The sequence below is a fragment of the Macaca thibetana genome, chromosome 3 (genome assembly GCF_024542745.1).
Source record: "Macaca thibetana thibetana isolate TM-01 chromosome 3, ASM2454274v1, whole genome shotgun sequence".
Classification (NCBI taxonomy): domain Eukaryota; kingdom Metazoa; phylum Chordata; class Mammalia; order Primates; family Cercopithecidae; genus Macaca; species Macaca thibetana.
In genome coordinates this window covers 72,868,399-72,886,386 of record NC_065580.1, presented here as the reverse complement: position 1 = coordinate 72,886,386, position 17,988 = coordinate 72,868,399, and the positions used below count along the sequence as shown (strand labels likewise).

The window sequence follows — 17,988 nt, the reverse complement described above, 5'->3', positions numbered from 1 at the left end:
CCCAGCCTTCCAAAAAGACTAATTTTTCCTTTCCCTGGCCTTCTCATCCGTATGTACACCCTCTCAACAATTTCTAGACTTCCAAATCTGGTCATGCCAAGAATAGACTCAATACAATTTAATCACTCCAATGGCAGTTCTGATAATCACAATCATAATAATTTATGCTGATCAAATGCTTTCCAAAGACCTGATAATAACATTCTACCCCAAACACACATACAAACACACACTTTCTACCAGATTTATTTCCTTTGAAATAAAATCTATGGTATATTTCTTTTACCAGTTTTGATTGTTCAAAACAACTATCTGCCACACTCAGAAAATTTTTCATGGGAAAAAAAGGCTGTAAATTTATTATTGTCTGTGACATTCAGCAGAGACAAGGGCACCCTGGAAGGAACAATTTATACTGTTCTTGGAGTATCCTGATGCATTGTGAATTAGTTATAAAACTTTTTGGCATCATCATGGACAGCTCAATGAAGATATCTGCTTAAAACACATAAACAATTCAAAGGAAAAAAGGAACAAGCTGCTCAGCTGTATCAAAAACAAAGGCAATCATAATAAGTAAATTGTTTATGTGATACCTTAAGCTTCTGTAATCAACAACTATTTAAAACTTCATTAGAGTGATTCAAGTAGAATCCCAAAGAACATTACACTTAGTAAGGTAAGCACAGAATGGAAGTTGCTAATCAATGGTTATACAGATTAAGTAACGCAAGATGAGTAAATTTTAGGTTTCTGCTGTACAACATTGTGCCTATAGGTAACAATATTGTACTATGCACTTAAAAATCTGTTTAGAGGGCAGACCTCATGTTAATTGTTCTTGCCACAATAATATAAAAATTTAAATTGAAAAAAGAATTGGAGGGATTTGTACTTCTGTAGATAGATTTTTGGAAAGATAGTCAACCAAATAGTTCTAAAATGTAATGTTTTTAGCATGCCAAAGCTAAGACTATCTTTCTACATGCGCACACACACACACACACACACCCCAAAATTCCACCAAACTTGTTACCACTGAAAAATCACATTGCCAAATCTGAACTCTGAGAACAAAATTAACATATTTTAAAGCAATGGCTCCTTTCTTAGAACTTTAAGCAAGCATTATCTTTGGATGGGAGGACAATGGGTAAAATTAATACCAATTAATTTCTCAAGAAAAAATAGCTTCACAGAAACTTTATAAAGTTTAATAGAGCAAGAGAATAAATCTCTTCTGGATAATATTTTTATAGTCCTTTGAAAATTTTTTTCACATGAAGACAGTATGATAGGTTCTAAATTTTACAATGCCAGAAAAAAAGCAAAACCTACCTACTTTTAAAAGAGCCTTGAAAGTTAGACTGCAGAAAATTTGGCCCAAAAACGCCCAGTTGTATTATAGCACCTAATTTGTTTGCAGGTGATATAAAGCCCATTCATTTAATTCAGCTGTGAATAATGTTACCAACTCTAGGATTTGAAACCAATCTCAAAGAATTATAAGAGACATTGTAAACATCAGCCACTGGGTGAACAAGTATCTGATGGTGAAATTCTGCCCAACAGAAAATCAAAGAACGGTTCTTTCAGTAGTTACTCCCTTCCAAGTCTACATGGCACCACTTAGTCGTTGATTTCTCTCCAATCGAAGTAACTTCAAAACTGAAGTTTAGCTCTCAGCAAAATCATTTATTTTGCAACCCTCTTCAAACTGTTTCTTCACCTTGCCTTGCTGGTTTTCCCCTTGTTAAAAATCAAAGGAAGGAAATTTCCCCCATGGATTTCTACATTGAACAAATAGAATTTATTAAATCCTTCTAAAAAATGAACCCTACAGAGACAGGATTATTCTGAATCTCATCATCTTTGGTGGGAAGAATGGGTTGTTATGGCTCTTGGGACCTTGAGAAGAATAGAAAGAAAAAAGAAAAAAAAAAAAACAGAAAAAGCAAACTACCTAAAAGGAGGCATCATAGCCAGAGGAAGGCAAAGAGCCCCAGATGTTAAAAGGTGTGGGGTCTATACTCCTCTCCAGATGAAGTAGAAAGCACTTTCCTTTCTACAAAATGGTGAGGTGGGATTCAGTTTTCCATATGCCTCTCTTTCTGTCTAATTCTAAAATATGCATCTCAAAATAAATTCAGAGACTTTTGTTTCTGTTTCTGAGCCCAAGTGGGAAAATGGTATGTTAGAACTGCAGCGAATAACACAATCATGTTTTGTGTAAAGAAACTCAAAATTATTTCAGGCCAAACATTAAATCTATGGTCCTATTAAATATATGCTTCCTGGGTTTAAAAGCTGAGGTTGTTCTCAGGTGAAAATTCAATAGTTTGAGACCTCTTTTTGTATATAACTCATGGAAAATAAAAATGCATTGATTTCATTCTTTCCTAAGACACATTTCTTAATCTGATGACAATAACAAAATTTCTTTCTACAGATGTCTCAGTCAAATCAAGCAATATTCTATTGTTGTACATCTGAGTAAAAATACTTATTTTTTCTTTGTTAATGAAAATTACAACTTTAGGTTATACTTATAGAATACAAATTGATTTAAAAATTATAATCTAGAAGGACATATTCCAATAACTGTCTCCATTTTCCTGTTTATAAATTTAAAAGTTGTTTTTTGTTTGTTTGTTTGTTTGTTTTACTAGCACTTTGAGTTTAGTCAGGGAGGTACAGTAAGCTGCCTTCATAAAGTTTCTCTAGCCAGAACCCACAGAAAGTAGGGAACATACTGGCTTCTCTGAAGTATTCATATTAAAAGGAAACAGAATCACCACATGAGATATAAACAGACAGAAAAACAAAAAAGCCTAGAAGAAAGAATGTGAACATCAGCTAAGGCTTTAGGAGCAATCAGACTATTGCTTTCATACACAGTCCCAGGTCACATCCCTCTGGGGTGACCCAGCTCCTCTCCATGAGAGAGCCCAGTTCACCTACAATGAAAGGCTTTCTGGTCTCAGTTAATAGTCACCATTACAAACATAACAATGGTAATAATAGTCATCGTGTACCTACTACACTCAGCAATTTGTAAAAGGCTTTTAATTATTTGGATGCTCTTAACCAAACTCTCCGGGAGTACATGATGTTCTAACTGGGAGCATTTTGACTGACTTGACCAAAGACGATTTTTGTGAAAATATCAGGGGAACATCTTGACAGATTCACTCAATTTGCCAGTATTTTTGCAAGTACACTACCATTTTCCATGCAGCTGTACTTAAAGGTTATGACCAAGAAACCAAGTGTAATTTGTACTTTTCACATTTGTAGGGTTTCCGCTGGTGCCAACCACTATCCATGCTATTACCAGGGCCGTGTACTTCAATGACAAGTAAGTATTATGGTAATGTTTAAGTTAATATATTCATAAATAAAATGTATTTGTGTATTAATGTGTCCCCTCGCCCTTTTTCAGCTGCTGGCTGAGTGTGGAAACCCATTTGCTTTACATAATCCATGGCCCTGTCATGGCGGCACTTGTGGTGAGAATTAGTTTTTTACTGCAATGTTAGTAGTGTTATCTCTTAGTTGAGATTTCTGTGTATATGGTTCTGTGTATCATGTTTTATAACCTCAAAATGAAGCTAATTTGATGGCATTCTATAGTAAAAAAAAAAAAATTTGATTTTAGAATCTTCAAAAAAATGCCTTTTACTTACACGTGGAGGGGTTATCATGAGCTCATTTTCATTACAGACTCACACTATAACAGCAATGTAGCTCATATTTTAAGACTTTTATAACTAGACTCCCTAGGTAAAGGTGAGAGGCCAAGGGGCTGCAAGAAGTTTGCTCATGTTATGAACATCTAGGATCTTTGAAAACTTTGACTTTCCAGAGCTCTAAAAGTCTTTGATTCTGTGAACTTAAGGTCCAGAAATTCAAATATTCAACACAAGCTCAATTAGTGAGATAGTAATAAATAGTGGACTCCAGCCAAATGTCAGATTCTTCCTGAGGATGCTATGGTTCTTACTTACCTAGGATTCAGTAGATTTGGCCTCATGTCTTAGCTCTATCATCTACCAGCTCTGAAAATTTAGATAAATCAATTAACCTAAAAATGTCCCCTGATTTTTTTAAGGAAAAAGTTAGATTAAATAGTCTTTCAGGTACTTTTGGAAGATAATCTCTAACTCTAGGTCATTAAAACTTAGTACTGCTCCATATCTTTATCTGTTAAAAATAACAAAAGTAATAATAGCTACTCATAAATTCATGGTTATAAAATATCTCCTAATAAAATAATAAATGAAGTAAAATCTTTAGCAATTATTCTTATATTTAAAATTCTAAAACACACATTTCTTGCCTTAATTATCTAGGAATTTTTAAGGAAATGCAGATTCCAGGATCCAAATTAAAAATGTGTATCTGAGATAATTATACGCATACTTCACTGTGAATGACTATAAATTAACAGAAATTGATATATTTGGAATTCCTAATTTCATGACTAAAGGAAATGCACATTAGTGCATTTCAAAACTAAAAAAAAAAAAATGATTCATCAATTAATTATCATTTTGAAAGAGCTGTCCATGCAAATATGGGCACTTGATTTATGACAGCAACAGTTTTGAGCAGAGGAAGGAGATGGTCAATTAGATATACATACAGAAAAAATATCAAACATGTATTTAGCAATTGCATATGTGTGGGGGAAAAAGTAATTCTGATTCCTTCCACAACTAGGCACAAAAAAAAATGTGTTTTCAGTTAACTGTAGGTTTAAATGTGAAAGACCAAACAATAGAGGCCCCCCAAAAAAGACACATTAGGTGACTATCTTCATGAGCTTCAGATACAGAAAGATTTCTAAAGCAGGATAAAAAAAGCACTTAAGGAAGAGATTGATAAATCAGCTACATTAAAATGAAGACAACATTTAAAGACTGAAAAGACAAACCTTAGAGTCCAAGAAGGTATCTGCAATGTTCCAAATAAAGACTCATAAATGTATGAAAAAGTGTTCAGCTCATGTATCATCAGGAAAATGCAGATTAAAACAAGAATGAGATAATACTACCCTCCACCACCCCCGCCGTGGAAAGGCTCATATTAAAAAGAGTGTTCATACCAAGTGTTGGCAAGGATGATAAGCAACTGTTTTATATACTGCTGGAGGGAACATAAAATTAAACCACTTCTCCAGAGCCCTAGAAATACTGAGCAAATTGTGCTACCTCCCGGGTAGAGTCTCTAGTTCTACATAGGTAACATTTGTTGCTCACACTGGATAAACAAAAACTGAGGACAGTGCACATTCTTAAGTGATACTTTTCTGTATGATTTGCTCATAACACCATATATTTGCAGGTCAATTTCTTCTTTTTGCTCAACATTGTCCGGGTGCTTGTGACCAAAATGAGGGAAACCCATGAGGCGGAATCCCACATGTACCTGAAGGCTGTGAAGGCCACCATGATCCTTGTGCCCCTGCTGGGAATCCAGTTTGTCGTCTTTCCCTGGAGACCTTCCAACAAGATACTTGGGAAGATATATGATTACGTGATGCACTCTCTGATTCATTTCCAGGTAAGGAAGCCAAAGGTGTATTTATGCAACTACTGTGTTTATTCAGCTAGCTGATTTTAACTCTAAAGCCCATGATCTTTTATTATTTATTTATTTATTTATTTATTTATTATTTTTAGACAGAGTCGCACTCTGTCCGCCAGGCTGGAGTGCAGTGGCACGCTCTCAGTTCACTGCAACCTCCATCTCCTGGGCTCAAGCAATTCTCCTGCCTCAGCCTCCCGAGTAGCTGGGATTACAGGTGTGTGCCACCATGCCCGGCTAATTTTTGTATTTTTAATAGATGGGGTTTCACAATGTTGGCCAGGCTGGTATCGAACTCCTGACCTCAGGTAATCTGCCCACCTCGGCCTCCCAAAGTGCTAGGATTACAGATGTGAGCCACTGCGCATGCCTGACGAACCCATGATCTTAAATGTCATAACATTTAAGCCTCCAATTCAATAAGCCCAGACAAAATTCTTAAGGACATCAGTTTTTTTGAGGCTCTTTCTTCCTGTTTCTTTCTGCACCTGCTTTCCTGTCATTCCCAGGGCCCTCAGCTGGTCCCATCCAGGCATGTTCTCCCTGGTCATAGATACAGAAATTGTCAGATTTTCCTTTATAAATAAATGCTGGCTCTAGGGTAATGAGGAATTTGCACAACGCTGTCCATGCCTCCTGCTCTGTCACCCTCCACTTGTCAGGCAAATGTCAGGAATCCATTCATGACGGTTCAGTGCTATAAAGGGAAGTTGTATCCAGGCCTCTCCTCATGTAGGAGAGAATGCATCGGACTCTCATGGGCTGTCCTGGGCTGTCCCGTGTCTGCCACACTGGATAGAAGAATGGCTGCCCTAGTTCCATTCACTTTTCCCCAGATCTAAAGCCCCACTGAAAGCATACTGCTGTATTTGGATAGCAAGATAGGATGTGGGAGTCCTCGGCAGGAGTAATTCTATCACAGGCTCTTAGGCAGAGTTTTGCTGTCTCTATTACAAATTTCAATAGTTTTATTTTCTATATTAGTTTAATGTGAGGAGCAGGTCAAAATGAATAGGACTAGAAAGAAAGTGTAGGGATTGTTTGAATAGTTCAAGCTGTGCTTTTGGCCATAGTCAAACCTTGGGCACAAGAAATCTTCAAGCAGTGACCAGGACTCAGGCTGTTTCTTAGTCCATGTCCTTATCTGAGAGGTGAACTTGGCAGTGGGTATGGTACTGCACTAGTTCACCGTGACAACACAGGACACAGACCCACAGCCATCCACTGTGACACTTGTCCTTGTAAAAGATCCCTCCACTGAATTCTACAAGGTCTCCATTTTTAAATTTTCTAAGCGTGGTGTTTTTTTCAAATTCACCATAATCAGCATATGCTGCTATAAATCTCCATGTTAAAGGGAGCAAAATATCAATTAGATTTACTAGAGCTGTCCTTTTAGCCAAACAATGGAATCCTAACAAGAAAAAATATATTTCTAATGGAATATTCTTATAGTGCAGCACTGACTATGAATGGTAGATAATTCTTTTTCTTGCTTTTTTTCCTTCATCGAGCCTTCTCCGGGCAGTCTATCATATTGTTTACTAAACAACAAAATGAGCACAAAAATAACTTGAACTGTATTTTTCCTTCCCTTTTTAGGGCTTCTTTGTTGCGACCATCTACTGCTTCTGCAACAATGAGGTAAGCAGGCATTTCTTATAATACTATCACTTATTTATGTAAAGGCAGCATTTTTTCCAAAGGGCCTCCATGCACATTTCATTTCATCTCACTTCTACAGTTGACCTCATAGGGTTTTGTGATTAGCAACATTATGTTTTTTCCACTACTCCAAGCTCAATCTTTTCTATGGATGTGTAGTACAATGGTAAATATGATTCAGACAGTCAGCTAATTTCCTCGGGTTGCATCTTGAACAGATCAGCACCCTTAGCAGCAATAGTGAAAGCTATTCTGGATGCCATTAGAAAGAGAAGTCATATGCCTATTCCCTTTGGAAGACCCAAGCCCTAATTAGGGCAGACAATCTCCATTCGGTTTGTACTAGTTCCTACCTTCTTTTCCAGTTGCTTGGTGCTAGCGCCCTACTACTTATTCAGAGTTTGTAAATCACCCTGAAGTTAAGATTCAAAAAGATTTCTCAAATAATCTACAATGCGAATACTTAGATCAGTAAAATCTAGAGAGCCATATGGCTGATCCATTCTGTTCTCAGGGTGTTTTTAGCCAGAGTTACCCTTTCTTCCAACCAAATCTTTCCTGGGACCCAAATCTATAAAACATAAAAGTGGAACTTCTATAGCTCCAGACGTCCTTCCAAAGAACTTCCAGCGTTTTAGGGAACATGATTCAAAATCTTCCTCATTTTTCAGGGAAGAAATCTAAACTCCAGAAAGATCATGTGATTTACCCAATGTCACAAATGCAGTTATGGTTATAACCCAGACTGGAACACAGATTTCCTGATTTTCAATTAAATTGACTAAGTCCCAATTAACTTACCTATATCTATAATTCCTTCCTGGAGCTATGTTAGTATACTTTTTCTAGAACTACACAACTTTTAATGCCCAAGCATATTCGAACATTTTAAATCAATTCCTATTAAGAATAATTCCATACAAGGCAAATCACATTTTGCCAAGACATCAATATATTACTTTCCTATTAGTAATTAGAAATGTTTCTAACCATTGTCAGTTGATAATTTTTCCCTATTCCTTTTTCTAAGTTAAATAATATTTAGTGAGCACCGACAATATTTTGCCATTCTGTGACCTGTTCATACCTGTTTCCAACCCCAACATGACAAAGTTTTCATTGCTCCTATTCATTTTAATTATTACATTTTATTCCTTCCTTTCTTCATCAATTCATCTACCAACTCATTCCTTCATTCAACAAAAATACATTGTGCATTTACTATTGCTAAGGGCTAGACTAAGGGCCTAGAATATAAACGAAAAGACATCCTTCCATTGCCAGCTGTTAGAGTGGCAATATTTTTAGAATTTTAATATTTTTTAGAATGATAAAAGCTAATAAATGAGTAGGGCATAAGTCACCCCATGTTTATATCAATTTCTGTAAATGTATATCCATGCCTTTTGGGTTGTTTCAGGTGGCATGCAAAATAAACTTTTTCATCTAAAATAATATCAAAATAGAGCTGATATAAGAAATCAAGCTCTGTGGGGCATACCTGGAAAAACACAAGAGGATTGCATGCATTTGTAAAAATACCACAATATTTATTGCGTCTTAGCTATGATACTGTCATTGGAAGTGTCGGACATAGAAAGAAAACCCAGGGGTACCCTAGCAATTGAATGTCTCGAATTCATTTGAGTGTATGTTATCTCTGATTTTGAAGTAAAGAAACCATTTCCATTTTCATTAAGATCCCGTTACTGGGGGAAGGTACAAGTGTGACATTTCTAATAATGTAGAAATTGTGTACTGTGCCAAATGTAATATCACAGGCCCATGGATTTTAGGCATCTGAGTCTCAGCTGGGCATTCTGTGAATGCGTCACCTTACAACATTGAACACAGGCAGGGCACTCACACATGCGGGAAGTTATTTCCAGCTGCATCTAAGATAGGGCTGTGATGGGACGATGCCTGACTGAATACTGAGTTTTAGCAGAAATCTAGGGGGCTAACTCAATGTGATAATGAGATCACATCACATTGTGTTATGTGCAATTTAATGTTGATTATGATTGGTATGTTATCAATGAAATGATTATTTCATTTTTGAATTTTGATTCATGATTGGTATGTTATCGGTGAAATGATCATTATGAAAATGAATCATATAGAGAGTCAGTGGGTAGACTAGAAGCAGGAAAGGAATGTGAAGAATTAAAGTAACAGGAATCAGGAGATGACCATAGAGCATGCATATGTATCAAGCATTTCCTACAATGACTCTTCCAAGTGAGTAGACATTGATTATCCAAACATATCAGTAAATTATTAGGTATCTAAAAGACCTGAAAAAAGATGATTGCAGCTATAAAAAATGCACAATTTGTTTCCAAGAAGTAGCTTAGAAATGAAAGTTCTAACAACACACTGGATTTTCTCCCTTTTCTTGTGTCTTGCTATTCTCTGTACATCGTGGATAAAATGGATTATAGATGAAAGTAGCATGATCAGAAACATCTCCATTTAACTGTCACAAATTGGAGTGTGCAAAAGCTAAAATTTTGTTTATTTCCTGTAGCTTTTCCTGCTTTCAAGAGACTATTCCACCAGCTTCTAGTGGTTTACAGCAGTCTCTTTGTAGAAAATATTCAGTAAATTCAAAAAGCCTTTGTCCAAAAGAGCAACTGGCTGCCAAGTTATAATGCCAGCACCCACTGTTGAAGTTCACACTGGTTCCCCTTACTACTAAGCACTCAAGAGGTCTTTTCACTCTGTGGCCTCCTTGATGAAGCCACAGCCCTATTCTGATTCACGAGTTCTTTCCGCCAAGCCACCTGAGGAGCCTGGAACTCCAGCTCCTTTCTTCACACCATATAGAGCCTGTGAATCTATCTTGCTTACATGCCATAGCCGTTGCTGCTCCGCTGTTGGACATAGTGCCAGGGGCAAATGTGGAGTTTCTTTTCAGGGCTAGCTATTTTCAAGACTCTGCTTTCGAATCGAAAAGAAAAACTTGATACAATGGAGTGTTCCTAAGAAAGCAAATTATCTCTTGCTTGATTTCTTCTCCCCATTTTCCCAGGTACTCCCACCATGAAGGAGAAATGTAAGGCCATTTGTGCAACTGTCTTTCTCTCCTCTTCCTCTCAGGCCTCTTAGGGCTGTGCACTCACCACTTCCCCTTCCTGTCTGTGAGGGTCTCTACCTATATCATATTCTACATGTTTTCTACCCTGTAGCTTTTAGTAAAATACTATCTGCAGACCAGTAAGATTTTCACAAGATATGCAAAGAGAAGTTTTTTTCTGTTTAGAAATTCTCCACTCAATAAAGCCTGATTTTCAATACAATGTCTTTCTAGAGATATAAGAAAGTCAGCTTTGAGACTCACAGTCTCAAAGCTAAGCAATAATTTTCTTTGGTCTAGACCAGTATTCTCAAACTTGGGTGTACATCAGAATCACCTAGAAGATTTGTGAAACCAGAGATTGCTTGACCCTAGCAGCAGAGTTTCCTATTCAGTAGGTCTGGGGTGGGGTTTGAGAACCTGCATTTCTAACCAAGTTCCCAGGTGATACTGATGCTGCTGACCCAGAGACTACACTTTAAGAACCACGATTCTAGACACAATCATACTTGTGTTTCAAGCAGTGGATGACCTTGACTTAATGAATTGGGGAGATGTGGGAAATTTTATTTAAGAAAATTAAGAAATACAAAGGTTAAATGTTTTCAAAAAGTTTACCCTTATTATAAATGATACTTATGTATTGCTATCTTTTAGAACAAGGAATCTTCCCCAAACATAGGAAAAGAGATAATGAATGGGAATCAAAAAGCCCTGATCATGTACTTAATTATAGATTAATTATAGATAAATTAATAATTTAATTATAGAGCATATAGATTTTGTAAGATAAAATCAGAGACCAGTAGAGATATTGCCACTATGGCCTCCAAAAGGCTGAAAAGAATGTTGGCAACAACTTTGTAAATAATATTCACAAGTATCCCTTAGCATCTAATTAATAGGACTTAATAGGAATCTGGCTTTCAGAAGTCATATAAAACCATCTAGGCCAGGCGTGGTGGCTCACGCCTGTAAGCCCAGCACTTTGGGAGGCCGAGGTGGGTAGATCACAAGGTCAAGAGATTGAGACCATCCTGGCTAACATGGTGAAACGCCATCTCTACTTAAAAAAAAAAAAATACAAAAAATATTATCTGGGCGTGGTGGCAGGCGCCTGTAGTCCCAGCTACTTGGGAGGCTGAGGCAGGAGAATCGCTTGAATCCGGGATGTGGAGCTTGCAGTGAGCTGAGCTTGCGCCACTGCACTCCAGCCTGGGAGACAGAGCAAGACTCCATCTCAAAAAAAAAAAAAAAAAAAAAAAAAAACACCAAACAAACAAACAAACAAACAAAAGGTGTGCAATTACTTTTTAACTTCCAGGGAATTTAAAGTTTTTTTTTTTTTTTTAAATCATGATTTCTAAATCTTAAGCTCAGATTGCAGCAGGTCTGTTAGATTGTGGTGACAGTGTGAAGGAGTAGGCATTACAATCTTTGCATTCATTGGATCAAAACTCCCAGGTTAAACCTCACCTTCCATTCTGCAGTACGTAACTATAGTAGGTGCTTATAATGAACTCAGGAAAAGAAAGGTGAAAGACAAAAACGTTCAAATCCAACCGTGAAGACTCTAACCTTATTTTGTTTTGTACAAATGTAGGAACTGAAACCTAAACATACCAACTTTACAAAGCTTATTAATAGAGCCAGATGTAATAGTTATGCCTTCAAACTGTAAGACCAGGGCTCTACTTCTTTAAGTTGGCAATACATAAATGGATATAATTAGGAAAAAATGTAAAATATGTGTTGCTTTTTTAGTGAGTGATGAATTTATATAATTCAAATCTTTTTGTTGTTGTTACATTTATCCCATTTACAACTAATAACATTTCTTTTATTTTCAGGAGCAACAAAACTCTCCCTGTTTTGTTTTATTTTGTTTTTCAGATTAAATGCCCTTATTCTTGTCATCAGAGCAGCATCAGGCTCAACCTGTGATATTGTAGGAGATAATTGCCCTTATTAGTCTATAATTCTTTAGGTGTCTTTTATATGCTGCTAAGGGCCTGTTATTATATGAATAGTTTACAAATCAAAGCAGGTTGCCATCTCCACACAAAAGGATAGGTTATAATTTTAGATGAGATTAGAGAAGGCCATGATCCTTTCTGTAATAATAACTTTAAAAAATTAAAATAGAAATCAAACCGTTTGGCCCCATGCTGGGCTGTGTACTTTATTAATATAAATGGATACTCTAATGGGAGTTATTTTAAAAGGACAGGTGAGAAATAAAAGACCTGTTTTTCATGCTGGATCTTTTGCAAACTAACTCTAAACTCGTAACTGCCTGCTTGGATACTTGTAAATATATGTGTAAGTTTCAGCTACAAGGAAAATCTTGGTATTTAAGAGATACTGAATTAGTGGAAATTATCAGCTTCCCCTTTTTTTTTTTTTTTTTTTTGAGACAGAGTCTCGCTCTTTCCCCCAGGCTGGAGTGCAGTGGCGCAATCTGGGCTCACTGCAAGCTCCGCCTCCCAGGTTCACACCATTCTCCTGCCCCAGCCTTTTGAGTAGCTGGGACTGCAGGCACCCGCCCCCACACCTGGCTAATTTTTTGTATTATTAGTAGAGATGGGGTTTCACTGTGTTAGCCAGCATGGTCTAGATCTCCTGACCTCGTGATCCGCCCACCTCGGCTTCCCAAAGTGCTGGGATTACAGGGGTGAGCCACCACGCCTGGCCTCTCAGCTTCCTTTGACTGGAGACATTGCTTCTCCAAAAACGTGCTGAACCTGTATATTTCCCAGTTTCTCAGTGGGGCAGTTGATGGTTCCTAGATTATAACCCTGGCATTTGAAGCTACGGTAATGGTACCGTCCAAATAAAGCCAGGCTCTGCTTGGTACTGTGGCTTTGCCACATTCTAGCTATATGATTTTGGACACATTGAGTAACCTCAGTGCCCCATCCGTAAAGTGAAGATAATAGTGCCCTTCCCATAGGGCTGTTGTGAGGATTAAATAAGTTAATACAGATCACATACTTATGTACATAGTAAACACTCAATGAACAGCTGAAACTTGTTATTCTATCTTTTGTTCCTGTGTGGCTTTTTTCAATACAACTTTTAGCTGCATGGCCCACCTTATTCCTTAGCACTTAAAGTTTTTGTCTTTGTCTGTTTTAAATCACTTTAGATATAAAGTACCCTGCATGCAAGCACTCATTACCTCCAAAACAAAGTAAAACAAAACGCAGGATGTGTTGCCTCCATAATCTGAAAAGTCTACTATTCCAAACTATCAGATTGCTAAATAATTCTGATTGCCATTTGTCACCTCAAACCTTACGGTTGCTGTGCTATGTGAAGATAAACTTCTCCAGCTACAATTTCTGTACTCCGTTTAGTTGCTGTTTGAGGAATCATTTGACTTTGTCTTTCCCTGAGTAATATCTTTAAAAATATCTGAACAATATAATTCTCAGAGGAGACTGTTACTCTACTAGATACAGAAAAAAAGTATATTTGCCACAGAACCATTCAGCCTTATATTATACATACAGTTTTATAACAGTAATCGGTTTTGCTGTCATTTTTCTCATCTTTCAGATTTGTACAAATGTAAAGTAGATAAAATGATTCTCCATGATCAAGTAGTTTTCATGATTTATTTCACATTATATATTCCCCAGTTTCTCTCTCATGTGTTTAGCTGTCATATGTGAGTTTGGCAGCAGAATGAACTAAGGATGTATTAATAAATTGATGCAAATATTTTTAGGTAAGCTTGTCATATGTACAAAGCAATAGAAACTCAGAAACACAGAATAGAGATTATTGCAATAATCTCTTTTTTAGTTTTGTTCAGCTATAGAGAAAAGCAAGAATTTTGGAGACAACAGGAAGGAGGAACTTAACTACTAAGTTGAATTTGGTTCTATAAAAAGCAGAGCTAGACAAGCAAATTCACTGTCTGTGATACTGTTTTCAGTTGTGGTTATTGTAGTTTTCATATTTAGAGCTTTCTGATGTTAACATCTTCACCTCTTGTGTTCAATATATAATTTATCGTATTTATAAAACAAGTCTGGAAAGTTTATTTACATTTTAGAAGTCTTTCAAAAGAAAGAGATTGAAATCTTATTCTTAAGAAGTTGTCATGGCATTAACCAGAGGTGTGTCTGGCATACCCCCTCTCAAGTCATGTCGGACAAGGAAAAGTTCACGGTATGAGGCTGTTATCATAAAATCCAGAACTGCGCTATGGTTTACATATATATTTTTCATGTGCACACTTAAATAAAAACTTCTGCCTTATCAGGGATGGTAGCATATAAAAAGTTTTATCAACCTTTCTCCCTATTATGACATGCATACCACATTACCTGGTAAACCAACTCAATTTTTATTCACTGGATATGAAAGCTAAAGAAACCTGTTCTTAAAACTAGCAAACAACCTTGTCCGGGGTAATTTAGGCAAGTAACTCAGTTCTTCCATTTGCAAATTCTTCTTCCAAGTATATTCTGTGGCCACAGCATACACAGCCCAGCCCTTTAGATGAGAATTACAATTTAACTTTCTTTAACATCTGATAAGCTCTAAGAATGATGTTCATAAACTTTGCATGGATCGTTTCTGACTATCATATAAAAACCAGGCTGCTTTTTCTCTTCCAGGTCCAAACCACCGTGAAGCGCCAATGGGTCCAATTCAAAATTCAATGGAACCAGCGCTGGGGGAGGCGCCCCTCCAGCCGCTCGGCTCGCGCTGCAGCTGCTGCGGAGGCCGGCGACATCCGGGTTTACATCTGCCATCAGGAGCCGAGGAATGAACCAGCCAACAACCAAGGCGGGGAGAGTGTTGAGATCATCCCTTTGAATATCATAGAGCAAGAAACATCCGCTTGAATGTGAAGCAAACACAGCATCGTGATCACTGAGCCATCATTTCCTGGGAGAAACACCATGTGTTTAAAGTGTTCTCCATCCTCCCAGGAACCGAACATATCATTTGTGAAGAATTATTCAGTGAATTTGTCCATAGTAAATTTGAAGAAAGTTAATCTTGGTACTATTGCTTTGGGAGACAGTCTAGGAATGGAATCTCCCACTGCAACTTGTGAACTCCATCATTCATCCAGGACTGAGATGCAAATGTCACAGTAATGCAAGCAAAGTATCAAAGAAAAACAATGAAATTGACCTAGTTCAGATACAGGGTGCTCCTTGTTAATTTTGAGCCATTTATAACTTTGAAAAATTAAAATCATTGTCAATATTTTTCTTTTTAACTCTGGATTTTGAATTAGAATATTTCTGTATTTGGCTATGGATCTGATTTTTATTTTTTTTAATTTCAGTCAATTCTGATGTTACTGAGATGTTTTACTATCCTTACAATGTAAACCACATGAACTACATGACCTCTGCAAGACAAAGTGGCTTTCTAATAGAGAGATTACTAAATATGTGAAGAAAAATACCTGCATTTGGCAGGAAGATGTATGCTTTGAATGCAAAAGAAATTTAGAGTCAATTTGCTGGAAACATTACATGCTCAGCTTGGTTTTGGATAATCCTGTCCATTGGGCAGGCCCTAGCTGTTGTAAAGAATTGGTCTTAATGTTGAATGTACTTTAGTTGCTGACATTTATAAACTGAGAGGTCACAAAAAAATCTATCACTAAAAATTTTTACAAAACTGCCAAAAATATAATTCTTAGTGGAAGACAATACTCCCTTTAAAGAGAGTTTTCCACTTTCCTAAACTCCAGGATTTATAAAGCAAATTACTCCAAGGTTTATAAAGCAGATTACCTCTTGCCCTTGGGTGCTATCTAGCAGTAAGAGATAAATTTGTTGAAAATTGGTAATTAAAAGACTCCACATAAGTCCATTAACTGCTTTCCACCCAGCTTCAAAGCTTAACAAGATCTCAGTCTTTTCCAGGAAGATTCAGGAGGGCTAATTATAAATCATGTTGTGGTTGACCTCTTGTTTCTTGTTATTACCAAAATAGGAGGGGGAAAAAAATTAGCTGCTGCAAATTTAACCATAAATTAATTCATGTTTAACGGTTCTCATTAAAATCCAGTATTGTATTCCCATATCTCTCTTTACTTCCCAGTATAAGATTTTTGACAATCCTGAATAAACTAGTATCATTAATGGCACCTGAAATTAATTTGTGAATTTGCAACAGTAATCAGAGTTACCATTATTTAATTTGTGCACTAAATGAGGAGGTACATTGAAACCCTCCAAATCTCCAGTCTCATCTGTGTCATATTTTGCCACTGCCTTTCAGAAGTGATTTAGTTGTGGAAAGATAATAAATTGATTTGTTATGGTTACATATTTAGTGCACCCAGAGAAAATTATATTTCTACAGAGAAAGTGAATTTTGGATACTAAAGTAGTTTAAGTCTCCTTTACTGAATGTAAGGGGGGAATTGAAAAGAAGGTATTTTTCCAATCACAGTGTTATGTAGTGTTGTTGTATTTTTGTTTACAAGCATGGAAAACAGAGTATTTCTGGCAGCTCTGGTACAAATGTGATAATATATTGCTAAAACATTTTAGATGTTATTATGCTAATATAGTAGTGGCTGAAGAAAACAAAATAGCTTATTATAGAATTGCACACAGTTCTGCCCAAATTATGTGAAATGCTTATGATATGTATATGTATAAATTAATACAAAGCATGTTAAAAGCAAAAAGATGTATATTTGCATATTTTTCTAAAGAAATATATTATTCATCTTTTCATTCATTCATCTCGTCTCCTGTTCATTCCATGCTGTTTTTCATTTCAGCCATGGGCTGCTAACATCCCATCTCGTTTGTACTGTAGGAGTGGGAAAGATAATCTAAAAGCATAGGTTAAAAACCATATGCAAACATATCAAATTTATTATCTTTATTAGTACAACCATCTTTAGTCTCAATTTGATTGTAAATTCAGTGACACTGTTCTCATGCCCTTGATAACCCAACACCACACACCAGTGTCAATCAATATTGCATAAGTTTAGGAAGCACAGCAAAGAAATCAAGTGTAAGAAAGTATTATATCCTTTTATTCTTGTTTTTTTATTCATTATTCTGGGACCAAACTTGATCTGTCCAATATCACATCAGATCATTAGAATTGTTACAATCATTGGCGTTTAATATAGTTTGGGAGAGAAACTAAGGCTAGATGAAAGACAACCAATTAACTATCATTAGAATGCATAAAGGCCACCACTGGAAAGGTTTTCAGATCTGGAAAGCATGAAATGGAAAAAAATGACGATTAAATGAGAACTCTGATGGACTAATAAAGGGGAACAGGAGCAATTTGTAGATTCTTCTCATTATGGGAGAGCATCCAAAATTGTGGCCTCATGAGATCTGGGAAACTTCTTCTGAAAGGATATGTAAGGATTACATCTTTCCCCTATATTCCAGGGGTGAATACAAATAAATATTATTATCATTGTGATCTTAAAGAACAAAACAATTTCGCATCATACCATAAAACATGATTTCTCAAGAGATAAATTTGTACTCAGATGGTCAGCTTCCCTTTAGCTTTGGCTCCTATTTGTTGACCCAAAATAGGCCTTTAGGTGCAAATGAATATTACAGTTACTGCAGGGGAAAATGTTGGAAAAAACATGATAAAAATGCTATCATCATTGAGCTACAATCATT

At 36.5% G+C, this 17,988-nt stretch overlaps 1 protein-coding gene across 1 annotated transcript in view; it reads left to right on the top strand.

The window, feature by feature from the left end:
• The window catches only part of CALCR (calcitonin receptor), a 148,586-nt gene extending 131,524 nt beyond the window's left edge, over positions 1-17,062 (top strand). The window contains exons 10-14 of the mRNA XM_050785366.1: positions 3,298-3,358; positions 3,443-3,509; positions 5,347-5,565; positions 7,192-7,233; positions 14,965-17,062. Coding sequence (XP_050641323.1) covers positions 3,298-3,358; positions 3,443-3,509; positions 5,347-5,565; positions 7,192-7,233; positions 14,965-15,195 — 620 coding nt within the window. The 3' untranslated portion in view covers positions 15,196-17,062. The remainder of the gene's footprint in view (positions 1-3,297; positions 3,359-3,442; positions 3,510-5,346; positions 5,566-7,191; positions 7,234-14,964) is intronic.
• Positions 17,063-17,988: the final 926 nt, after the last annotated feature.